The sequence below is a fragment of the Monosiga brevicollis genome, genomic scaffold, assembly GCF_000002865.3.
Source record: "Monosiga brevicollis MX1 MONBRscaffold_17 genomic scaffold, whole genome shotgun sequence".
NCBI classification, from domain to species: domain Eukaryota; class Choanoflagellata; order Craspedida; family Salpingoecidae; genus Monosiga; species Monosiga brevicollis.
In genome coordinates, this window is record NW_001865054.1 from 290,493 (window position 1) to 314,358 (window position 23,866).

General features: G+C 55.3%; 7 protein-coding genes across 7 annotated transcripts; 3 read left to right on the forward strand and 4 right to left on the reverse strand.

The window, feature by feature from the left end:
• Positions 1-1,337: 1,337 nt before the first annotated feature.
• On the forward strand, positions 1,338-5,311 carry MONBRDRAFT_27058 (uncharacterized protein; the record flags this gene model as incomplete). The annotated part of the gene is made up of 14 exons (XM_001747433.1): positions 1,338-1,594; positions 1,735-1,839; positions 1,956-2,070; positions 2,174-2,244; positions 2,394-2,488; positions 2,574-2,695; positions 2,801-3,493; positions 3,594-3,644; positions 3,821-3,878; positions 4,473-4,580; positions 4,732-4,780; positions 4,897-4,927; positions 5,032-5,072; positions 5,164-5,311. The coding sequence occupies 14 exons, from the start codon at positions 1,338-1,340 to the stop codon at positions 5,309-5,311; spliced, it is 1,944 nt and encodes a 647-aa protein (XP_001747485.1).
• Positions 5,312-5,561: 250 nt separating this feature from the next.
• Positions 5,562-9,464, reverse strand: MONBRDRAFT_9772 (uncharacterized protein; the record flags this gene model as incomplete). The annotated part of the gene is made up of 10 exons (XM_001747520.1): positions 5,562-5,717; positions 5,822-5,908; positions 6,066-6,143; positions 6,236-6,328; positions 6,433-6,524; positions 6,795-6,960; positions 7,495-7,581; positions 7,664-7,740; positions 9,235-9,296; positions 9,403-9,464. 10 exons carry the CDS (start codon positions 9,462-9,464, stop codon positions 5,562-5,564), a joined length of 960 nt encoding a protein of 319 aa, XP_001747572.1.
• Positions 9,465-10,019: 555 nt separating this feature from the next.
• MONBRDRAFT_27059 (uncharacterized protein) lies at positions 10,020-11,163 on the forward strand (the record flags this gene model as incomplete). The annotated part of the gene is made up of 6 exons (XM_001747434.1): positions 10,020-10,095; positions 10,178-10,276; positions 10,377-10,480; positions 10,636-10,764; positions 10,851-10,991; positions 11,098-11,163. The coding sequence occupies 6 exons, from the start codon at positions 10,020-10,022 to the stop codon at positions 11,161-11,163; spliced, it is 615 nt and encodes a 204-aa protein (XP_001747486.1).
• Positions 11,164-12,009: 846 nt separating this feature from the next.
• Positions 12,010-14,418, reverse strand: MONBRDRAFT_27060 (uncharacterized protein; the record flags this gene model as incomplete). The annotated part of the gene is made up of 11 exons (XM_001747521.1): positions 12,010-12,339; positions 12,464-12,648; positions 12,851-12,959; positions 13,060-13,098; positions 13,202-13,279; positions 13,351-13,446; positions 13,563-13,617; positions 13,710-13,772; positions 13,864-14,012; positions 14,049-14,166; positions 14,315-14,418. The coding sequence occupies 11 exons, from the start codon at positions 14,416-14,418 to the stop codon at positions 12,010-12,012; spliced, it is 1,326 nt and encodes a 441-aa protein (XP_001747573.1).
• A 196-nt stretch (positions 14,419-14,614) lies between these two features.
• On the reverse strand, positions 14,615-16,526 carry MONBRDRAFT_33213 (uncharacterized protein; the record flags this gene model as incomplete). Its single annotated transcript, XM_001747522.1, has 9 exons — positions 16,229-16,526; positions 16,040-16,110; positions 15,816-15,853; positions 15,614-15,706; positions 15,471-15,529; positions 15,285-15,352; positions 15,121-15,190; positions 14,960-15,012; positions 14,615-14,875 (listed from the first exon to the last, which is right to left on the reverse strand). Exons 1-9 carry the CDS (start codon positions 16,434-16,436, stop codon positions 14,615-14,617), a joined length of 921 nt encoding a protein of 306 aa, XP_001747574.1. The 5' UTR covers positions 16,437-16,526.
• A 657-nt stretch (positions 16,527-17,183) lies between these two features.
• MONBRDRAFT_33214 (uncharacterized protein) lies at positions 17,184-20,524 on the forward strand. The gene is made up of 8 exons (XM_001747435.1): positions 17,184-17,198; positions 17,840-18,125; positions 18,231-18,608; positions 18,733-18,819; positions 18,963-19,116; positions 19,208-19,517; positions 19,639-19,756; positions 19,869-20,524. The coding sequence occupies exons 2-8, from the start codon at positions 17,919-17,921 to the stop codon at positions 20,253-20,255; spliced, it is 1,641 nt and encodes a 546-aa protein (XP_001747487.1). The 5' UTR covers positions 17,184-17,198; positions 17,840-17,918; the 3' UTR covers positions 20,256-20,524.
• A 508-nt stretch (positions 20,525-21,032) lies between these two features.
• Positions 21,033-23,263, reverse strand: MONBRDRAFT_9777 (uncharacterized protein; the record flags this gene model as incomplete). The annotated part of the gene is made up of 3 exons (XM_001747523.1): positions 21,033-21,941; positions 22,551-22,771; positions 22,888-23,263. The coding sequence occupies 3 exons, from the start codon at positions 23,261-23,263 to the stop codon at positions 21,033-21,035; spliced, it is 1,506 nt and encodes a 501-aa protein (XP_001747575.1).
• Between the last annotated feature and the right edge of the window lie 603 nt (positions 23,264-23,866).

The window sequence follows — 23,866 nt, forward strand, 5'->3', positions numbered from 1 at the left end:
CACAACACACACACGAAATAATGCTGACGTTGTTGTCTGACATTGAAAGCTGCCCGTTGTTACCAGATGAAACTCAAACTTGAGGGCTTGCGAGCTTTCCTTTTTCCCTTGTCGGCTTTGGTTGCTACCAAGTGTAAGTGGCTTCACTCGGTCACGCTCGCTGTCCTGTGAGCTGAGCGGTCGCTGGGCGGTCCCGTTGGCGACGGCGACGGTCGCGGCAGTGATGGCTTTGGAGCTGAAAGAGTGGAGATCGTGAATGCTGTCTCTTGATGTGGGGAGGTGCTTGCTGAGTGTGCATGGGTCAGGGGAATGCTGAGGAATCAGCGACGCGCACGCAGTGCACATACAATCCCACATGACACGCGACGTTCTCAGCGGCGTGGCGGCGCGGCGCTGATAAACGCCTCACCAGCAGATCCACAATTAGCATAGCCAGCCAATGCAGCAATGGCGGTGCCTCGCTGTCCGCTTGTTGGAAATTCTGGACTGATGGTCTCTCTATGCCCCACTCTTGCGTGGGGTCATTGGTCTTTGTGCAGCGCGACGCTCTGACGACTCATCGGCTCCCTTGAACCTTGGTGCCTTGCCTGCTGTGGTCTCTAGGCCCGATTGGGATCACAACATCCCCGTTTCCCTTGATTTTGCGTGCTTCTGCCCGGACCCCGCCGAACAAACCTGCTATCACTGCAAGGCCGGGGCCTTGGTGCCCGTGTTTACCCCTGGTGCTGGAATTGGGACACGTCCTTTGCTGCGTGGGATTGGCTCCCTGCATCCGCCTCTCCGAAAGGGGCGGGGCCGTCGTTGACGAGCAGCATACTTGCTTGGACTCGCTTTGTGCACTAGCTGCGTCCTCATTTAGAGCCATCGTGCCGCCATGGCATCCAAGCGGTCGGGCGGCTTTGTATTTACCCACGAAACATGCACTTGCGTGGCTTGCGACGGGTGCAGCTGCATCATTACCCGCTGCATCAGCGATGAAGACGTGAACAAGACGGACTTGCAGCCGGGCGAATGCTTTGTCGACGGTTTTGCCGACTGGAAGGTAGGCTCGAGCAGCTCGTTTGAGCACCACACAAAGGACCTCCGACCCTGCCTGACCCAACCCGCTACCACCTTCCCTCTGCGCCAGATCGTTGCAGACGTTGGTCCGCTCAGCCATTCATCGCGCAGCCGGCCTCCGCAACGTTTTTTGGACGTGAGTTAACCTTGACTTCATGTAGCGGCCCCATGTACAGATTTGCGTGCCTACCGTGGGATGCTTGGGGCGCCCGAACCCGGAACTGACTTGGCATCCTCCGGGTGGTGGCTGACTGAATTGGGCTCTCTCGTTTCAACAGATGTGGCAGCGATTCATGTCCGAATCGTCGCACAATCGTGAGCTTCGCGTTAACAAGGAGCGCCTTCAGCACCACGTGGCACACCGCGTAGCCTGCATTGGCTGCCGCCGAGCCATCGACCACGTGTTCGACACCCTGTCCGAGTCGATTCACCAAACTTTACAGCCCCTGCACGTCAGCAACGATGGCTCCGTCTCCCTACATGCATCGATCGGCAACGACCCAGTGGAGGCTTTCATTCACTTGCATCCATTCAGGTACCCTTCGGCTGCCCAGCTTGGGCCGCCCGCACACGCGTGCCGTTCTTTGCACCTGTAAACGTGTCGCGCACACAAACGCCGCCTCCTCAAGCCGAACGGGTCTGCTGTGCGTGCCGCTGTGCCGCTGTGCTTGATAGAAATGTGACGACACAAACGTCCACCGCAGGCAAACGCTGTATTCTACATCGCGCGTCACCCCAAGCTGCCCTAGAGCGTTTGGACGAGGACGCCTGGCAAGAGTTGTACGTGCAAGCTTGATCATACACTTGTTACACAGCCTGCAATAATACATGTACATGGGCGCCTCGGTATGACGATATTACTCAATGCTCTACATGTATGATGTTGCGCCCCTCAGGTGGGAAAAGGTGCCCGAGAAGGAGCGGGAGCTGATCATGGATTTTGATGACGAAGAAGTGGAGGAAGCTGCCCAGACGCACATGAAAAAATTTTGCCTACATTGCCGCCGCGAGGTATCATCCGGACCTAACTTACGCTCCTCGAAGACGTTTGGGCTCCCCTGGGATCGCTCTGCCTGGGATCGCTCTGACCTACCTTGCTTCTGGCCCCGCTCAGGTCGAGAAAGCTTGGGAGGTGCTCAAGCAGATGGAATGGTTTGATAGCAAGACCTACTTACAAGACACTGGGTACGCTACTCGCCCCGTGTGGCGCGAGGGACACTACCAATATCCAGGCATATCTCACCTGTCTGCTCTCGTGGGCGCACGTGTATGTGCCTCTCCCGGGCCTCGCTTGGTGTGCGCCGGCATGCGTCAATTCGTCATGTGATACTCAGCTATGACCCCATCATTTTCGAGGGCTTGTCCTACGATAAGGAGGACCGCGTGCTGCAAGTTAGCTGCGACTCCACCTATCTCTGCGAAGTTATAGGTGTGTTCCCGGTCGAGGGCGCAGTGAGCCAGAACCTTCCAACGTTGCTCGCCTTGTTCTGGCTCATCACCTTGTCCGGCTTCAGCCTTTGCGCGTAAGGACATCTCCGACCAGGAGCGCCACGCGGAGACACAGATCAAGGCCCAAACGGAGGTGGTCATGATTGTGGGTCATTTGGTTCGCAAGCGTGTCGGTCAACTGCAATGGGTATGTTTCCTGACGTGCTGGTGTCAAATGACTGAAACCGATGCAAACGCTCTGCATCAAGCTCATCCGTGTGGTTATCCCTCTTCATGGTGTGGCGTGCCTTAGCGACTGGCCATTGCGGAGCAACAACATAGTATGGCCTATGCACTGGCAGCCTCAGCCTTGTGGGAGATGCTGGAGCAGGACATTGTTGAGCGAGAAGCAGAAGAAGCGGCGCGCTCCTTGCTACAGCTGGAAGAGATGGAGGAAGCCACAAAAAGCAAGAGCAAGAAGAAGAAAAAGAAGAAAAACAAGGCCAAAAATAACGACACTGAGGCACAAAACAATGCTTCCGCCAAAAACAATCAGCGCCCGGGGCAAGCAGCCGTCTCCAATCAACGCGCACCCTCGGCGGCCTCTGCATCCGCAGACGTAACCGGGGCAGCAGCTGCAACCAAGCCCGCGCCCGATACCAAGGCAGAGGCAGGATCTGCAAGCGCAGCCACCCAACCGACCGCAACTGAAGACGGCGCTGCACAGCCTTTGAACACCGCTTTGAACGCCCATACTGCCACACCAGATGCACCAGCCTCCACTGCGACACATTTAGCAACCGAGTCTCGCACGGAGCCAACCACAGACAATGCGCTGGATTGGAAACCACGCCTGCGTGAGACGCAGCTTAGCGAGCCCAAGTCTCTCCTTGATCTTGCAGCCGTGCTTGACGAGTTGGACACAGTCGAAGACGAGGATGACGCTGAAATGGCAGATGAGGAGTTTGATTTGCTCAAATCCATGGGCTGGTCTGGTGACACTGACGTTGGTCTTCGAAAACCCTGACCCTTCTTTTTTGCGTACACGCGTGCCATTCCCGCACAGTGCATCTTGCTCATGACTGTCCCCTTGCGATGTTGCACAGACGTCCGTGGACGATTCGTGTTTAGCCGATCTTAGTTTTGATACGCTCAAGGTACGTCTCCTGCAAGAGTGTCACTATCTTGGCCCGGGACAGAGGGCTTTTGGGTTGCTTTCTGTTGTTTGGATCCGAGTCTCCTGTCTTGGGTGATACGCCTTGTTTCTGGGAGGGAGGGACGCTATCTCACAGGTTGAATGATCTTTTCACGGCTTTTTTCTGCTCCCTCACAGGCGAAACAGCTTGATTTACGGCAACAGATCCGCGAACGATTCAACCAATTTGTTGAAAGTGAGCATGCCGCTATGGAGGCAGCAGCAACTGAGCAGTAAAGAGTCATAACCTACTGTGTCTGTTATGAGAGCCAGGTCGAGCCGACACGACCCCCATCTTCCTTTCTTTCTTTTTTTTTTCTTTGGAGATTTGCTTGTTGGGAAAGATGCAGCTTGAAACCCGTGTTCGTTCCGGACAAGGATCTTTACATTTCTCGTTGCGTTGATGCCAGAACAAGGCCCGACAGCCCTGCTCTGCTCTCTTTTCCTTTTCAATCAACACTACAAATCTCGGGATCGTTGCTTGAGCCCACTGACACAATGATGAGCACATCAAAAAAAAAAAAACTCTTTTTCACGTTTTTTTTTTACTTTGCATTTCATCGCCTCAACAATGGACGACAAGCTTCACACGGCCGAGGCCATCGAGGCTCGCCTGTCCGGCCAGTCTGCGCAGCGGCTCGGATTATGTAAAAAGTGTGGCTATGGTGAGGCGCCGCTTGGATTATTACGCTTCGTATCAGCGCTTGGCACATGTCCAAGTCGCATCTACCTTCTTTTTTTTCGGCACACCAATTTCACGAATATCTGCGCATGGTGATCTGTCGAGCAGCCGGCCACCTGACGTTTCAGTGTCGCAATTACATCAAGGTGGATGACCAACACGACGTGCATTTGGACGTGTCCAGTACCTCTAGCGAAGACTCTGAGAGCGAGCTAGGTACGCTGGCGTCCGCTTGCAACTTGATTGCTCGTGGTTGTACAAGGAGGACACTCTAGGCCCTGTGGCAGCAAGCTGGTTTTCCGGTCTTGCATCTTGTGTGCACAGCACTGACCCTTCTCCGACCCCACTTTTTGTTATGTGTGTGCAGATAGCGAGGGTGTAGGCGGTCGTCACTCACCCAGCCAACGACGCCGGCGGTAAGTGCTGACTGCGACGAGGCCGTTCGGTACCACATGAGCCACCCAAGCTCGAGCTTCTTCTCATTGTACTCCTCTGTACTCCTCCAATGGCTTGAACGGCGATTGTGTTGCAGCCACCACCGGGACTCGTCGCGAAGCCACCGTGTAAGAGTGAAAGCAAACGATGTTTCCCTGTGTTTTTTTTTTTTTCCCGAGGCGACTTCCATGTTGTTATTCAACCCATCTCAACTTTGCGCTTGCTTGTATAGGATTCGGACGACTCTGATGACGACGATCGGCGACGGTCGAGGTTTGTCCCCTTGGTACCAAGTCATGGCCAGCCAGCCATCTGGCACTGTCGTGCACTTTCCATGCTCACATCAACCTGGCGACTGATGCAGCAGTAGCAGAGACCGCTCAGAGCGCAAATCAGCCAAGAAGGAGAAGAAGAGCAAGGAGAAAAAGTCCAAGAGCGAGAAAAAGAGCAAGAAAAAGAAGCATAAACATCGGCATAGCAGCCGCCGTGACCGCGATCACGATCGTCGGTGATTGCTTGGCTTGCCTGCTCGCCTGACCTCCCTCTGTAAACAATTCCATGTCAAAACGTGTGACCACTTCTGCTTTCATCGAGCCGAGGCAGTGGGGGAATATTTGTCTTCCGGAAAAGTGGAGCTGGGCGGATACAATTGAATCACAGTCGCTTGGCAGAGCCCACATGACAGACCCAAGGGTGGCCCGGTATTGATCATGTGCGAGGCTCGAGTCTACATCGAGCCGATGGCCGAGAACAGCTTTTGAATCACAACATCATGAGCGCATCAATACGGATTGGACCTGGCGTCCCCGGCGGCGCTGACACGACCAGCTGCTGATTGTCACCGCCAAGGCAAAGCGTGCCCTCACACATGGGAATTGCTAGGGAGTGGCCCAGAATCGCGCCCGCCACGGCTTGGCTCTACAACAGCATTCCCCATCAGCATTGGGTGAATGTAGATGGGACAAGTGCGTCATGCCAGCCACAGATGATGGAGTCAAGACCTGTTTTCAGAACAAACCAACCTGAATGTTCAAATGTTCCGCAAAGTGGTGCAGGACATCATGCTCGGCTGCAGATGCGATGCAGAGGCCCACGCCAGGCGTATCAGCCTGCACGACAAGCAAGCCGGCCGTCGCTGCAGGTTGCTGGGCCTTGAGCTAACCGGCCACGCGGCGGTGAGAGGCACCCAAGGAACAAAATATAGATCTGTGAGCCAATTCTTGATGCAAACAATGGCAGTGTCTCCACCAAGAAAAGCAACTTTACCTGATCCAGGAGCTGGGCCTCGATCTGGGTGGCCAAGCCGTGTTCATCAAGGTCAACTTTAATTGACACGCGATGACTCTGCGAGGGTCAGAGATGTTGAGAGACGCGAAACTTAATCAGGTTCCACAAAGGCACATGAAAGCTCTTGTGGGCATTTCTGGGCCGCTTACCGAGGGCAGGCGCGTGCAGCTGATGCGGCGCTGATGACCACCACCCCAGCCACCGCTGTCACGGGGTTCAATCAAGTGCAAATGCCAAGCTTTCTGTGATTCAAAGACATTCGAGGACGTGACACAAAGTGAGGCAGGGCGACCAAGGCGGTGAAGTCTCCTCATCGGCCGATGTGAGGTACGCGGGCTGGACATACCGAGCTGAGGCGAAGAACATCAGTGCCGATGAGCGTTGACTTGACATGACCCGGCATATCATCAGGGCCCTCGTAGGTATGCTCAAAGTGTTCTGTCGAATGGGCACAGGAACGCGTCATCTGGCACTTGACAACATTGATTGGCATCGGGTCGATCCATCGCGAGAGCTCGCTTGAAGAGCACGAGAAAATACAAAGCCTGCAAGCTGATCTTACGCTGATTCCATGCAGCTGGTACAAGCTGATTCAGTTGAGCTTCCATGGCAGTGCCAAAATCACCAGTCTTGCTGGGGCCGAGTGCGATGGCCGCTGAGGTGTGCTTCGTGTGGTAAAGCATGGGCACTGCACATCCTCGAACACACTGCATTGAGCTGGGCGCAACGAGGCATGGCTGATTCGACCGTGCCGGCTGGGGACCAGCGATGCGTGGCCAAAGCTGTCAGAGCAGCACAAACCGTCGTCGGCGTCTGAACTGGGGACTGCATCGTCAACATCAAATGTCCCACGCTCTGGTGCGCTGGTGGTCACCTAGAGAGGGGCGCATTCGGCTCATAAGAAGGGATGCCAGATGTTTCAGGAGGACATCAGGCCAGGTTGTGCAACGCACCAAGGTAGGTTTGTCCGAGGCCTTCACAGTGGTCAACAATAGCTCGCATTCAGCCACACCTGCCGCGTTCTCGATCAGTGTATGTGGCCAGGATAATGGCAGGGGTTGGAAGCACACCGTTCGGTCATAGGAGCATGTGCCTTTTTGTTTTCTTCCAACCAGGAACAAACCAGCAAAATTGCAAAGATAAATGCCTTGCCAAGTCCCGAGATCTGGGCGCCCGCTGCGCATCGGCAGAGACAGAGTGGCGCCACTCAACAACCGCTGAGCTGCCACCTTTTGAGCACCAAAAGGCTGGGCTAACAGGCCCAAGGCAGTGGTCAAGTCGCTTTGGACCTGCTCGGCAAAAGCCGGTGTCAACAGCCGGTGTGAAGGCTCGGAGGCGGCACTCTGGAGCCCTTCAGCGTTCATCTAAAACAAGGACGAGGGCAGCTAGGAGCGCACGAGGAAAGTACCGTTGGGTCAGCATTTTCGTTGAGCGTGATGCCCACGCCAGCCGTCAGCACTGCGACATGGAGCAGGCCGTGGTCGACGGCCGGTGCCTGTGGTGACGGGAACCAGTCAGGTCAGCGTCGTGGCCGGCCAGCTCGCCATATGAGAGCATCTGCACCGGTGCCTGCTCACCTTGGCCAGCACTTCCCGCGTCATGAGACGGCAACCAGCATGACTGGACAGCTTGAGAGTTGCACGAGCCTGCTGAACTGCCATGATGCAGCAAAGCTCAAGAGGATCACCCCCCCCCCGTTTGATGCAAATGACCGAGCCGGTGGTCGAAGAGTCAACAAATTTTCGTTCAACAAACTACCAGATTCAACTGTAGATCGAGCTTAAAAGCAGCAGTTTGAGTGTGAAATGTTTTCCTGGGGTGTGTGTCTCTCTCTTGCGCTCTCTGTCTCTCTCTCTGTCTCTCTCTGTCTCTCTCTGGGAATTAAAGTGGAGGCGAGATGGGAGCCGAATTGCTCGTGTCGCACCCTCAACGGCCGGGTTGACATGAATTGAATGAGCAGTGAGTGCTGGAGATTGTCGCATGCTCAGCACGCGTGCAAGAATCAGTGCAGTCCCCTTTGGCTAGGGGCTTATGCCAGGTGCAAAACTCGTGCGTCGGCCATGGTTGGCAGGAGGGAGCCAGCAGCAGGACCTGAGTTGGCTGTTTTGCATGGCTTGATGCTTCAAGCTAAAACGAAAGCTGGGCTTGGATGTCCCAGAGCGAGTTGCTGGCTGCGCGCGTCAACTGGGTCGCCGGTTCCAAGGCACGAATGTGAGCAGGGTTGATCAAGATGATGAATCGGGCCTCATGAGTGGGTGCACCAGGGCAGGCATACCTTGCATAGTCGTGCAAGCTCTGCACGCTGTTGCACAATGCGTGCCTTCAAGGCTTGGGTCCGAGCTACCACAACGGCTTTTGCGGCATCGAGCTATCAGGCATAGGCATGGCATGGTCAGAGTCCCCGGTATCGGGCGCCGCATGCCAGGCGAAGTTGGCGGCACCTGTGATTGTAGAATTGAATGACGTGTTTGCAACTCTAGCCGGTGCTGCCTGATGGCTTGAGCCACGGCACGTCTAGGCTCACACCAGTTGTGCACAACCATTGCCGTGACATGAGAAGTCGTGGAAACTGAGCATTTCATTCTGCACTCGCCGATTGCAGTGGGCAGGCTGCTCCGCCCAGATGGCCACAGACAGAGAGAGAGAGGGGGGTAGGGAAGAGGCACTCAAGCCGGAAACATGGCCAGCTCATACTCACTCATCATCTCTCGTATGCGTCGCCTTGGCTGAGAGGATTTGTAGTTCAGCCCTGTCACGCTCTAGGTCCTCGCGTAGACGCTAGACGAGCGGGTGTTTGGTGAGTTGGCATGGCATGACAGGGTTGTGGCGCAGGCCTGAGCATGAGGAGCAGCAGAGGGTGCAACACACGCTAAGAATCACGTCCACTTTGGGGTTGTGGTAGCCCCACCAGGGCGTTTGGTATTCAATCTGCAAAATCAAGTCAGACACATGCCGTCGGACACATGTCGTCGGACACATGCGATCAGACGAAGCGATGGTTGCAAACTCCTACGCAGGCCTGCGAAGCGCACCCGTTGTTCGTCTGCTCGTTCTTGCCAGTAGACAAGGTTTTGTCTAGCAACATGGAGTGCCAATCTATCGGAATCACCAACAGCCTCGGGCCGGGGTTGTCGACTGCCCCCCTCACCCTTGTTGGTCAACCCGAGTTGAGCGCGGAGCCGCCTCTGTTCGGCCTGGGCTGCATCAATCCTATATGGCCGGCATGTAGGTCAACCAGAGCCAAGAATCGTTAAGACGCCCCAGGCATGACGGCCCACCCACGGAGACCATCAGCCCTGATGCCAAGTCAACGCACCGTCGATACAGTTCCTCCACGGACAGATCCCTGCCCGGGAGCCCCGTGCCATCCTCGTCCATCGTGATCGTGCTGCTGCTCTTCTGTGCGTCGGTTTGTCAGATGTCAGATGTCAGATTTGTTTGTCAGATGAAAAGATGGAATGGAAACAGCCCCCTACTCTCGGGACCTAGCGCCCTTCATTCTTGTTGCTTCACCTTCTGAATACATGGCTTCATATTCATTTGTATATATACTGCATCTTCTCGTATTTTTGCTTCTTCTTCCCACCGTCAACCTCATAATGTATAAAGCTTTGATTATTTTAAATTGCTGTTTTTCTCATGATATAGTACAATTACTAACCTGTAACCTTCATCATCTTCACCATCGTCGTCTTCTTCAACCTCGTGTTCTTCTAGAGGCGTGCCGTCGCTCATACCAGCAGCAGCAGCAACGCGCCGGTGTGCTCAGCAGGGACCACGTAGCAATCATCATTTTGTTTGGAGACGGCGAGATCGACTTGACGCTGCCTGTGTGACCTTGGTGTTATTGTTGGCCTCGCGCCGTTTGGAGGGATTTGTTCTGCTTGATTCTTGCCGTGAGAGCCATCCAGACATCACTTGACGCCCGCGATCATGGCACCTTCAAAGTCTGTTGGTGTTTTGGTGGGGCTCCTGCTCTTGGGCCTAGCTGTCTCTGCGCACGATGCCGGTGAGCCGCGTCGCCGACATCCAGCGGGGACAAAGCCGAATTTTGCACGTGCCGCTCACTGTCACCTTTGTGCGCCTGCTAGCGGCTGGTCCGCCGGATTATCAGGACAAGGTTGGGGTGGCGCGCTGGCTGGCGCATCAGGCCGTCGAGGGCGTCTTGGCCACCACTTCCACCGCTTTTCGTAAGTCCCGCGTTTGCCCATGCCACGGTCACATGTTTGGAATCTGCCGCGTCCACCATCCGTGATCGTACGAACCACGGGATACAATGTATGGCGATAGCTGGCTATGCGTTTGGCAACACACAATCCTTCGCCGATGGCACGATCAAGAACAGCACCGGACACCTCTTCTTCTACGTCAGCAATCTCGATGCTTCGATCCAGGTTGGTTGAACGCTCAGAAGAGGAGACAGGAACGTGGACGCGCGCACGCATGCGCGTCAGAGGGGCGGGGACCAAGAGACAGCATTTTCTTTGGGTGAGAGTGCTCTCTTCGAGCTGCTCGCGCATTCATGTTGATTGCTGCTGACCCATGACAGGACATTTTGGTGGATCCTCGCTGCACCTTTACACTTAGTGAAGTGGAGACAAACTTTTGCAAACAAAATCACTATGACGCCGAGGATCCCCGCTGCGCCCGCCTCACCTTTGTGGGCACTTATCGGAACGTAGGTGCCCTGCCTATGGCACTGCCTCGTTGCTGCTGGACCACAGCCTCTGCTCATCTGCGGCATCGTGGCATTGGCTCGCTTAGGTGACAAGTGCCGAGGAACCGCACGCCCAGGCAGCGTTGTTTGATCGCCATCCTGAGATGAAATCGTGGAACTCACAAGGCAGCTTCCACGACTTTCATTTCACGACCCTTGAGATCGAGCACATCTGGCTGGTGGACATGGTGGGTGCAGCAGCTCTCGTGTTCTTGTGTGCCCGTCGATCCGCAGCTGTGCTGCGTCTGATTCTTTTGGCTCACCTTCCTGGCTTACTCTCAACTTCGTGTGCAGTTTGGTGGCGCTGCTGACGTCGATGTCAAGCAGTATTACGCCCGTAACAACGTGACTGCTTTGTAAACGGAGAGGCAATTGTACCGCCATTCGGCCCATCCCCTCCGCATCTGTTTAAGCTGTCACTTCGATTCACATGTCAATCTCAAATCTGATCTGATGCCCAAAACCACAAAAAAAATAAAATAAAATCCGAATGAGATGTGCATGTAAAATAAAAACTCAAAGAGTCGTTGATCTTTTGTTTTGCGCAGTTTTTACTGTTGCAACACTGCAAGCGCGGCAAGCTTGAACTACGAGTACGACGAACGATGGGTATCTTGGAGGGCCCAGTGGAGTTGAGTGACGGCGAGGTGTGGCTGCTGATCGGAGTTGTCTTGGTCGCCATCTTGATCGTGGCTCCGCAAATCTACGGCATGGCTACGGCCAAGGAAAAGGCCGAATAAGAGGCCACGCCCGCAAGGAGGCTGAAAAGCCGCTGAGCGGCCGGCTGCGTCGGGCGTCCCACACAAGTCACTCGGGCCATTGCTACCTGCTTCTTGCAATGCCTGCTTTTCTTGGTTGAACGGTCGAGACTGATGAGCATGCCTCCTTTTGCATCCCTTTGCCTCACGACAAAATTTACACCCTTCTTTCACGTTGCTCCCCTGCTGTTCGTTGAGGCATTTGTGCTTTGCCTGGCAACTCTCCTGTGCATCTTCCTCCCTTCCACATCCTGCTCGCTCAATGCCTCTGGTGCTCCGACCTGCTGCTCTACAAAGTTGTCGAACCGCAACGTCACCATCACAAGAATTCAAGTTGTCGATAGAATGCGTTCAACTGATGTCTAACTCTGCGCGCTGAGGCAACTAGGCGGCTGGGGAAGGGGATCTTTGCTACCTGGCCCTGGCCCTGGCATGGCCCTGGTGGGTCCTAGACCAGCGTGGAGGCCATGGGAGGCACTGCACCCTGCAACAGCTGCTCCAGTGGCACACGGCCGTTGATCATGAGGCGTGAGCCGGTGGAGGTGGACACAAGTGGTGGGGTCTGATCAGCCACAGCTGCGGAGGCGCGCTTGCTTGGTCCCTGCTCGTTGTGCTCAGATGACCCGGCAGCTGCAGCTGCAGCCGCATTGTCCAATTGTGCACCCGTGAGAAATCCCTGCGCTGTCGGGAAGAGCAGTCGCGGGCGCAGCTCCGGGTCATAGTCGGTGTTGGGCATGAGACAAAAGTCGCGGTCTTCAAACGGCTTGGCGTCCGGAATCTAATGAATGAGCCACGAGTAGTAGGCGGCACCACGCGCGCAGAACCCGAATAAGCTGTGTGTATATAAGCTGCCCTCACTCAAAAGTCCCAGCTGGGTTGAAAAGACCAGATCAAGCACGTACGGAAAAATTGGCGGTGCCACCGTATTCGGCAGGTAGCTGGTCGGCATCAATGTATTTTAGCAACGTGGATTGATAATTGCTGCCGAGAACATGAAACTTGCGCTTGGTGACTGGATCAAGCCAGGGGCGCACGATGGCCCACAGCGGCTGGAAGATCCACGGGGCATTGATGAAAAAGAAGCACTCTAACGATGGGCAGATATCGGGAATACAGGCCAAGAATTAGGCTCGACATGAAGGTTGGCATTTGACCGGAAGGCAGAAGCAAGAGGAGCCAGGTATCGAGGGGCAATGGGTTGGGAAGGGGGACAACAAAGGCAGAAGCTTGGGGTCAGCGCCCTGGCTACAAGCCAGAGGCTGGTCGGACACACGGGCGTGGGACTGTACCGAGGCGTTCGGGAAAATAAGATTGATCGATTCGGATGCACTCCTTGAAGATGCCCAAACCCTTGGAGTCGGGGCGCAGAGACAGGTGTTTCAAGTCCAGAATGATCGTCTAGTGTGTCCATGACAGGACATGCAGACGGGACGGGACAGTCATGATGAGCCTCGCAGGTATTTCCTGAAAACGGTAATAGAAGGTACTCTCCACCCACCTGCTTCTCCACGAGTCGTCCCAGCCGCCGCGAAGTTTCCTGGAGCAGGCAGATCGAGCGGGGTGTTGGCGAGAGAAACACGGCCTCAAGCGTGAGCAGGTGGTGAGACAAAGCGTGGAGAAAGGGCGTTGTGTTGACTCACCTCAAGACGCTGCACTGCGATGGCTTGTTGTCGGACGTGGCGAGTAATCAGATGCTCTGGCGTCAAGACTTTGAGCACCTATGCTTAACGTGAATGAGGGCGGCGCGTGACTGGTGTAAAAAGGCGAGCGGGAGCTCATGTTCGCCAACCTTGGGCAGGTTGATGTGCCCGGTGCGCTCCCAGTAAATGGGTCGCCCTTCACGGTCATAGCCAAGATTGGCATGCGGGCACAGGCTCTGATAAATCTATCGTGTGCATACACCACGAGCAAGCATGAGCCAGGATGGCTAGGCGTCCAACATCCAGTCAAGCCGGGTGTGGGCAGCCAGGCCAACAACGATCATGCAGGGTTGCCGCATACAGGTTCATCCTCATCTTTTGCGGGCATATCATCAAAGCCAACGGATTTGAACCACCTAAGTCCCGGCAGCAAGCGTGAGGCGGCTGCTGCCCTGATCGTGTAGGCCACGGTGGCAGCGGCAGTCCCTATCCAATTTGGAGCACGCACCGCTCCGCCTCCAAATATTGGCTCACGGCGGCTGCAACATCACCCTTTCGAGCCCGAATGAAGCTAAGGTGGATGGGCGGGGTTTTATAGCCAGCCAGCCAGCGTGAGCTCGGCGCTTGCGTCGCAAGGGCAGGCAATTGGATGAATAGCGCACCGTGCACATGCATCTGGACTGGGGTTGAGGGATGTGGGCCGCAACTCGGTCACGTCCCCAGCCTGCTCTTGTAGCAGTGTGCAAAATGTCTGCGCCACAGCCTGCGTTTGAGTGCGGACAAGGATGCCCTCTTTCGACATGGCGCAGCACTGTAGAGCAGGAGCCATCTTTTGACGATGTCGTACCTGAATAGCCTCCTCGTTCACATCTTCCTGGTCGGCCTCTGTCATCACGCTGGTGGTCTTGTTGTGCACTTCACGCTTTGGCCAACACGACGATCCGACGCCTCGTCTCCTTGCTCGTCTACAAGCCGCCACCCATCAACACGCACCAAACGAGCCAGCCAAGCCGCTTGAGCTCCGACTCGCGACAGATCCACGATGCATACGGTGGACACGCAGTCAAGACAACAGGCAGACAACAGGCAGTCCCAGCCGTGGCCGCCCCCGACCTGAGAGAGAGACTCACAGAGACAGAGAGAGAGAGAGAGCGGGAGGAAAGAGAGAAAGAGAGATCTGAATGAGAGAGAAGAGAGAGAGAGAGCAAGACCTCCATCATTGTGTTGAAGCATGAGTTGGGATGACGCAGGAGTGTGTGTGTGATGGACGATTTCGTGGTAATTTTTAATGAGTTTTCAAAGGGTTTTTTTTTATTCTTTCAAATGTGTGGACGGCGTGCACAGTGCATCTCGAGCGTCGATTTGGCGCAGGGATGCGAAGCGGGGCAGTATAGGTTATACGGTTATACGGCACTAGTCCTTTTTGGCACGACCGGGCTTGCTAGTGGGTTTGTGGTGGTAGAGGCGCACAAAAAGCTCACCAAAGAGATAGAGGAAGGTGACGTTGATCAGCTGGGAGAAGATGGGGGCCCAGGCTTCGCCCTGGCAGCGGTTCTGTACACGCAAGAAAGGGTAGGCAGAGCCATACTCCACCTGGACAAAGCCGACGCGCATATACACGACCAAAAGCATGAAAACGGTGCCAAATTGAACCAGCTGGCCCGTTGTCAGCCACTGCAGGACGGTGCGGCAAGCCAAGGGGGTGAGCTCGCGTGGGGGCACATGAGGCAACCTTTGCGTTTGCCAGCACGGTCTAACCTTTTTCCACCAAACACGAACACCAAGGGCCTGGCAGCCAAAGTAGTAATACACTGGAGCGATGGGGTGTGCATGAGAGACATGACGGGAGGTTACACATGCAAGTTCGGGATGGCGAGGACGATACGCAAAAGGAGGAAGCAATGCACGAGCGGTCTTACTAAAGGTATGAACTGTGGCATTGACAACCATGGCGTACCATGCCAGAAAGAATTTGGCATCGATCCAAGACTGGCCCCGAGGACATGTTATTTTAAAATTCAAAAGGGATCAGAGTGAGGGCAGCAGGGCCCAATTGGGTGTCGGGCCAAGCAACCGGACTGACCCAGCAGAGCAGAACAATGATGGCATGATGGTACATCTGGAGAAAAGTTAAATCCTTTTTCTTCAGAGCTGCGGCGGCGCAAGGATACAGTCAGACAAGACAAGAGCAGGAAGTGGGACGGGCGGAGGCAGCAGGAAATGACGGCAGAGTCTTAAGTTCACGGGCATGGGGCGGAGGGTACCGTACCGAGGATAAAGGTGTCGATCATTTCATAAAACTTGCTCAGGTAAAACACGTACAGCCACCTACAGAAGTGGTTTGGCGGTGAGGTGTGTGCGATGGCGGCACAACAGCGGAGGCCAACCCTGGCTCTGGCGACAGCGGCGGACCAGCGGTGCGTGTTGGTGACGGCGTTGTTCTGCTCCGTAATGTGTTTGCTATCGCAGAGGGCGCCCTCAACCAAGTCGTCGTATTGCCCAAGTCTATCACATGACGGATAGATGGTGAGGCGTTGTCGTCGAAGGGGACGCCATGTCGGCATGGGAGGGCAGCGGGCTCGGCCAACCGTCGAGCGAGCTCAGGGCCACGTACCGGTACTGTTCGTAAGTGGCATAGGCGCAGCCCACAACCTGTGTCGAAATCACCAAAGCGAGACGTGCATGAGCAGGCAGGCGTATGTGTGGGGTTCAAATCATTGTTACTCGTCTCAGTGCTGGCAGGACCCGAATCGAGTGCAAGATGGAGCGCCACACAAGCGGGCGGAGCTCGGCTGGCATCGCGTGGCGTTTGGATGGCGATAGGAGAGCGTTGGTTACCATGATGGCTGATCCACCGGAGAGGGTCGCGTTGTGCAAGACAACAAACGCTTTGAAGATCGGACCACCGACTGCCGACAGACAAGGAGGGCCGGGGCCGGGAGCAGGGCCGAGGCCGGCATGGTGAGCAATGCCACGTGCCAGCAGGTGCCCAGAGCAGAGTGATGTCCAGAGCAGACGGGCACGTACAGGGGGTGCGGGAGCGCATCCAGGCGCGCAGGCCAAAACTAATGACCACATAAGCCACCAGGGCGGCTACAACCACGACGATGTGGGACAACGGCGTCTGGCCATGCTGCCACTGGAAGGTCGAGGGCTCCCAGAGCTGATGCCAGGCCGTGCCAACCGTGACCGGCTGGCGGGCATAGCCCACCAAGTGTTCAACAACATCCAGCATGGGGCTGGTCGCTCTGACCCGTGGTCGGCGTTACGGATGACTCGTCGAACGACAGGGCCGCACTGATGCTTGCCTTCACGGACGGAAGAGGAGACGAAGCGAGGGAACGGGAAAATGACGAATGAGATCAAGGTCTCCCGTGCGATCAAACAACAGACAAGAAGTTGTTTTTGCTCTCATCCAAAGTGTAGTTTCAAGAATAGGGACAGTTCGTCTCTCTGTCTCTCTGTCTGTTTACTATCCAGGCGGGAGGTGCTGCGTGCCGGCAAGAAAGCTTTCGGCCGCTCGAGCCACGGGGTTACCTGCTGTCTCTCTTCTTCTCACCGGGTGAGCCATTCGAGATTGATCGCAGCTTGTGTGGTGTGCGCGGCCGGTACATGTGCCCGCCAGGCTCCGGACCCGGCATGCTGACAAATCACCGGTAGAATCTGACATTTTCAAGGTAGTCGCTCAACCCATATGCAAGCGCGCATCTAAATATAGTTGGGCTGGGCGAATGAGAATCAGCTGATCGAGCATGTTTGCCTGTTTGCTGTGATGTAATACCTGCACAGCGGAGAACTACCAAGCATCACCCAAGCGTAACCCAAGTGGTTACCACGGCGTACCAAGCGCGTTCCAAGGCCCGAAGTCTGCTTCTGGTCACACTTTCTCTATCGCGCATAAGGAGAGAGAGCGAGAGCGAGAGAGAGAGAGCAAGAGAGAGAGAGAGAGAGTTGAGACCATCACATGTCACTTCCAGCTGCCAGCGATTTGAGCGAGGTATTGCCGGCCATGCCCTTGGCAGGGCGGGGGAGAAGGGCACAGGGTCATGCCAGCACAGCACGGCACAGCACGGCACAGCACAGCACGGCACAGCACGGCACAGCACAACACAGCACAACACAGCATAGCACAGCACAACAGGCGAGGCGCTCGTCTTCTTTCTACCTACACGATGACAACGGCATGCGCCCCGCCCTATTGCCTCAGAATACAATGTGTCGTGAAGTGGCGCGCTGTTGATCCGCTTGCCACCGTGCCTCTGTGCCTCCGTGCCTCTGCTGGCTGCTGCGCTGGCTGCTTTCGCGCGAAAAGCGGAAAGCCTGGATGTTGTCAGCTCTACGGTTCCCGTTTGTTTTTTCGCCTTAGTCTTGGCAGATTGCCCAGCCTGTGTGTGTGTGTGTGTGGCGGGTGATGTTCCGTTGCTCCTTCCTGTGTGCCAACACGCGTGCCGAGGCGCCTGCCACCTCACCTGCGCTTGCCGCCGCACAAATCCATGCGCACCACCTCACCTGCGCCTGCCGCCGCACAAATCCATGCGCACTACCACCACCTGTTTGTACAAAACAAACTGGTTTTCCTTGGACCCTGCCATCATCTTGAAGAGCTCACAATTCTTCTTGTGATAATGGCCTTTGTAGAGCCGGCTTTGCGTTTGCCGCCGTCCGATTTCCTTCACTCTCCGTCGTTGCGCCGGGCTCTTGTGTTGGCCTCAACATCATGGCTGCTGCAGCCGCCAACCAAGCCATGGACCTGGCTCATCAAGGCCTCGACTGGGCCTTCCATCGCGTGGTCCTGCAGGCTGCTACCATCCTTCCACCTTGGCTTCTTCGCCATGTGCCCGCCAACTGGCAGGCGCTGACCCCAGCCAAACTGGCCGTTGTCACCCCCGCAGCCTTTATCGTGGCGCGCATCGTCATGCACCAGGTATGTCTCGCATCTGTTCCGTTCTTGTACCCCGTCCAAGACAAGACCCGGCCGCGCTCATTTATTCTTGCTCGCCCTTGCCCCTGCATGGCCATACCACATCAGCTGCACCAATTGCGCATCAAGTTTGCTTTGCGCAACGTCCAGCGCGCCCCACAGTGGCTGCCCATTGTGGGCCATACCTGGGCCTTGCTTATTGGAACTCCCTGGGACGTCTTTCACTCTTGGTTTGAAACTACTGGCGCTGATCTGCTCAAGGCCAACGTCATGGGAGAAAACTCCCTGCTCGTGTACAAGCCCCGTCATCTTCGCCAAATCATGAACAGCAAGCTTCACAACTACCCCAAAGATGTGGACTTTGCCTTTAAGACTTTTATGGATATTCTCGGCAGCGGCCTCGTGAGCAGCAACGGTGCCTTATGGAAGAAGCAGCGCACCCTCCTGAGCCATGCCCTACGCATTGACATTTTGGAAGAGACCATGGTCAGTTGCCTTGCCTTGCTTTGCCTCGCCTCGCCTCGCCATCGACCGGACTCATCATCGCCTGGCCGTCAATCAATCATGAGCGTCCGTTTTGCACTCACGCTCAATCCCGTGGACCGCTTAGCCCGTGGCCAAGCGGGCCATCGATCGTCTCAGCGAAAAGCTCGAGGCCATTCGTGGCACCGGCGAGTATATTGAGATTGCCGAGGAGGTATGCTTGACGATTGCCACCCTGATGCACATACGCCCCTCCTCCTTGCTCCCTAGTTTGAAAGTCTCCGCTGCACCCCCACCCCGGCCTTTCCGCTTGGGCTGATCAACCGTCCTGCCATGACCCACCGCCCGATCGTCTAGTTTCGCGTCTTGACTCTGCAGGTCATTGGTGAACTTATTCTCAGCCTCAGCCCCGAGGAATCGTCGCGTGTTTTTCCCGATCTCTATCTTCCCATTATGGAGGAAGCCAACCGCCGTGTCTGGGAGCCCTATCGTGCTTACATTCCCACACCAGGTTCGCAGTCGCGCCCGCGCTCAGCTGCCCCTTCCTGCACTAGCCCATGTTTAATCCCACGCACCGCATTGCCTTGTGAATCCCCACCCAGGCTGGTTCCACTACAACCGCACCCTTCACGAGCTCAACAACTATCTATGCAACCTCATCCGCAAGCGCTGGGCCGACCGCCAGGCTGCTGTGGCCGCTGGCACCAACGAGGACGATAAGGACATTCTTGAGGTCATCATGGCTGACATTGACCCGGCAACCTGGGGTGAAGGCACCGTCTTGCAGCTTCGTGATGAGATCAAGACCTTCATCATGGCAGGCCACGAGACCTCGGCAGCCATGATGACCTGGGCCTGCTACGAGCTCCATCGCCACCCAGAAGTTCGGGAAAAGTTTATTCAGGAAGCCCAGTACGTTGTTGCTCCTGCTCCAAGAGAGCAGTCCATCTGCTACGCGTGCCAGTGGATGCTGCCTCAGGCTACTCAAGGCTCACACGTGCAATCTCACCTCGGGTATATCTGGCAATTCCAGGGCCGTCTTCGGTACGGGTATCGCCGCTGATGCCGAGGGGGCCGACAAGTTCACCAAGACCCCGCTGCCTGCAAATGAACAGCTCAAGGGTCTTCAGTACACCATGAACGTGCTCAAGGTTGGTGTTGAAATCGATCTCTGCAGTCATGGCCCGATTCAAGCAAGCACCGCAAACTTCGTCGGTTGCAGGCCTGTCTCACACCGGCCGGGCTCAACCGACATCCCTTTAGGAGACGCTTCGCTTTTATTCGCTCGTGCCTGTGGTGGCCCGCGTGACGGTCGAAGATGACGTGCTTGATGGCCACGTCGTGCCAGCCGGCACGCGCATCCTCATTAGCCTGCGCTCGGCGCACGACAACCCCGAAACGTGGAAGGATCCCATGACCTACCGCCCAGAGCGCTTCGATGAACCCTTTGACTTGTATGCCTTCATGCCCTTTATCCAGGGTCCTCGCAATTGCCTCGGACAGCATTTGGCCCTTCTCGAGGCGCGCATCGTCATGGCGCTGCTCATGCTGCGTTTCAAGCTTACGCCACGCGATGAGTCATGTGGCGAGCGCCATCCTTCGATCGTGCCCGTGTGCCCCAAGAATGGCATGTGGGTACGTGTGGACTAAGCAGAACAGATGTTTTTTTTTTTTTTGGGTCTCTGTCCTCTTCAACCCCTCCCACTCTGACCGTCAAAGCCCAAAGGCCATGTTCAAGGGGGTTGCTTCGCCTTCCCTCACTTGTTTAAAAAAGACGGTGTCGGGTTCTGTCCGTATATGCCTCCCGCCCCACCCGTCCATTTGTGACTTGACACCTCTCTACCCATGCCCATGACCTTTTGCTTCTTCTGTCAACCCGCCGATTGAATCGTACCATCTCAAATTTATCACCACACGATACGACCTGATCTGACCACAGCGGTCCGCACAGACAGTCCATCAACGCCAGTCCATAGACAACAATGTATTTGTTACCTTTGGACATTTGTTACCAAAAATAAATTTTTCAAATGTTGTCAAAAATGGTTGTTGGAGAGGAGGTCGCACCTCATAGGGGTGATTTGTTCGATGGCAGTCGGCGTTGATTGTGGTCAGATCTCAGCCCAATTGGGATGATTCGAACCGCGCAGATCTGTTAAATCTATGAGATGCCATTTTGTGAGTGTAGCTGCCCTACATCAAGAGTTATATTATTGTTTTGTTTCTTCTATAGGACGTGCCTGCTCTGGAACTTGTGAGAACTTGATACACGACGTTTCTCGTCCATCGGGGACAGTGGTGCAGGGAGGCTTGGGCAACCAGCTTTTCAAAGATGCTCAATTAGGTAGGGCAAGAAAAGTCAGTAGAAAAGTGGGTTTTCGTGCAGTGGTGGCGGTTGTAATAAATAAGCTTCAATTCGTGTTATTTTTAAGACGTGGAAGTATGGGGCTCTAGTGCAATCAGTGAGTCGATATACGCCTTGTACTTTTTGGTACTCTCGTCGCAAGCCCTGATGAGCAAATCAATCTCGTTCTGGTCTGTATTTGAGCAGGCCAGAGGCGCGGCTGGCGCGTTTGATTCGAGGCTCGTTGCGTCCTGAAATGGTTGAGTTTGAGAGGTATAGTCTCGGAGCCAAAACTGGAGATCGGAGTCTGCAAAGTGACCTCCGACACGCGCAATAGGTTCTTGAGGCTCCTCTTCAACGATTTGGTCAAGAGAAGGTGCTGCTGATGCTGCTGTAAGAGTGGGCGGGGTTGAATCTGAGGGAGGTGAATTTCGGTCATCACGCGGCGGAGACGCAGGCATGGGGGTGAGCTCGGCGTCCTCTCGGGACTCAATCTGCGCCAAAGGGGTTGCCAAAGGCTCGAATACCTCCCCAGCTGGCCTGCCTGGCGATGAGGGAGTGGTTGGGGGCTGTGGGAGCTCGAGTTGTGTCCTTGTGCGTGCGATGAGCTCGGCACGGCTGCCAGCCGTGCCGAGGCAATGCGATCGACAGAAGCTTTTCAGGTTGGCAATCGTGATGCGTTGTACGTTTAAAGCAGCACGTAGATCAGCTTCATTTGCCACTCTTGCTGCTCGTCGTTCCCTCGACGCATGAAGATGAACACGGCGCCGCTCACGCCCTTCGAGATCTGCGGCGCTTGGCCCCGATGACATTGGCCCAAAAATGGGGGCACGTCGCCGTCGTGACCGCTCTTGAGGCGTGATGCGATCGAGTAGGTGGCGCTGACGCGGCGTTGAGCGAATCATATCTTGATGACGCTCTTCAAGGCGCGAAAAACTCGCAGCCAGACGATCGAAGTGCGCCCGGCCTTCATCAAGACTCCAATTGGCGTCCTAAACCCGTACCAGTGGCTGCGGCGTTGTGTTTGACCTCGGAGTGCTTGAACCAGATGGCGTGCTTGCCGGGCTTTGGGGAGGCGTCACTGCTGTATCCTCGGGTTCAACGTGTGAGGGTTGGTTCTTCATGTGTCTAACAGCTCGCTCCAAGCGCGTAATGCCTGCATGGCGGAAGGCAGCCTGTATCCGTTTGACTTGACTGCTTTGAAAGTGGATGGCAAAATAAAGAGCACACAATTCCTCGTCGAGGGTGGCTGCCTCTCCAACTAGCTGCCGTGAATGGCGCAGTGTATAAGAAATACGTGTCCGATTGATATGTTGATGCCATTGATCATTCGGGGATAGGCAATGGCTCGTATTCGGGGGGATCAAAAATAAAAAAATGTTGATCGAGCGAAGGTAGTTGGTGACTGCAAGCGACATGCGGGTGCTGTGTCCATCCGAAAGCAGAATAATGGGCTCGGTATGCCCGAGAAAAGATCTGATTCGTCGACAAAAGGCAACGAAGAGGTGGCGATTGATCCAACCACTTTTCGTTGAACAGCAAAAAAAATGCGAATAGTCTGGGTTGCCCGTGATTGATTCGGGGAGGTGTGCCGGCCCAACCTCGTCTCCTCCAAGACCACGATTTGCATGAATCACCATTGGCGGCAACACGGTCCCATCCATTGCAATGCTGAGAACCAGCGTGATCGTCTCATTGTAGGTTCGTCCGGGAAGACACCCTTGATCTACAGTTCGGTCGGCTGAGGAATACACCTTGACATTCCTTGTGAATCCGGCACGGAGACCAGGCATCTCATCCACGGATAAGATACGGCCAAGACCTGGGGCCGGCATGAATAAGAACAGACATGCATCAGGAGGATACAAAAGTATGTTTGCAGCACATGCAGACGTAGACAGGCAGCAGCGCTCGCGCTGTCTAGGAAAGTCAACTTACAGTTGGTTTTGATCATGCCAGCATGACGCCCTGAGCGATGAACGAAGTCAAGGTCTGCCAAGAGCTCGTCAAGACTCGAAAAATGTCGTGTACAAGCCTCGGCTGTTGCGGCTGTTACTCTTGCTGGATTCTGAGTCACCGCGGTGGTAAGATAAATGTTCGAGTCGGACTCCAATCCTCGAAACCAGTCATTGCTCAAACGCGCCTGGCTCATGGGGTTGTCCGAGCTTTCGGCCTCTTGATGACGAGCAAGAAGAGCAAGCTCAGCAGAGCTGAGTGTGGGAGTCCGATCAAGCAATTCGCTATTCGTATTGAGTGCGTCCTCTCGGGCACTGCGACGAATCTCAAGAAGCTCGCACACAACCTCCACGATCATGCCACGGCTCTTACACGCACGCTTCTCACTGCAGGTCTCTAGCCAGTTTGTCAAAGCTACACGCTCATGCGCCAGAAGAATCCGCCTGCCGTCATGAGGTTGGATGCCTCGCTGTCTCCGCCGTTGCGCAGCCACAAGATTGGCTCTGGTGATACCGTACAGCTTCAGAAGCCCGTCGGATCGATTGGGGCGCCCCCTTCGGGCACTGGCGCTCGTAAGAGGGTTGACCAGGCTGCCAAGTTGTTAACGCGTCAATTGACGAAGGCCATCAACCTCTAAATACTGCTGAATTTCAATGGAAGTCATCGAACTCGCCGTGAGCTGACGTAGGAGTTGGGATACACGATCTGCCTTGGCTCGACGCTCGGCCTATAGGCACAAATACCACTGTCAGCTGTATGCCGGGAAATGTCAACGTTCCAACACCAAAGAGTCACACAGTGAAGCGGTTTTCAACTCCAAGGCGCACCGATATCCTTGACAAACCCGGCTTTCATCATGCCCGGCCGTTGCAACCCCTGTACATGCCTGTTTACCCCGGCGATGCCGCATGGCGGCTGTCTGCCAGCCGAGGTGGGATGACCCGAAATGGCAGCCACATAT

What these genes read in the sequence shown, in the direction of transcription:
- MONBRDRAFT_33214 (XM_001747435.1), top strand. Translation starts at nt 17,919, where the DNA reads ATGGCTGCTGCAGCCGCCAACCAAGCCATGGACCTGGCTCATCAAGGC. An exon ending in AAGTTTATTCAGGAAGCCCA is followed by an intron (nt 19,518 to 19,638) that starts GTACGTTGTTGC and finishes TGGCAATTCCAG; the next exon opens with GGCCGTCTTCGGTACGGGTA. An exon ending in ACACCATGAACGTGCTCAAG is followed by an intron (nt 19,757 to 19,868) that starts GTTGGTGTTGAA and finishes ACATCCCTTTAG; the next exon opens with GAGACGCTTCGCTTTTATTC.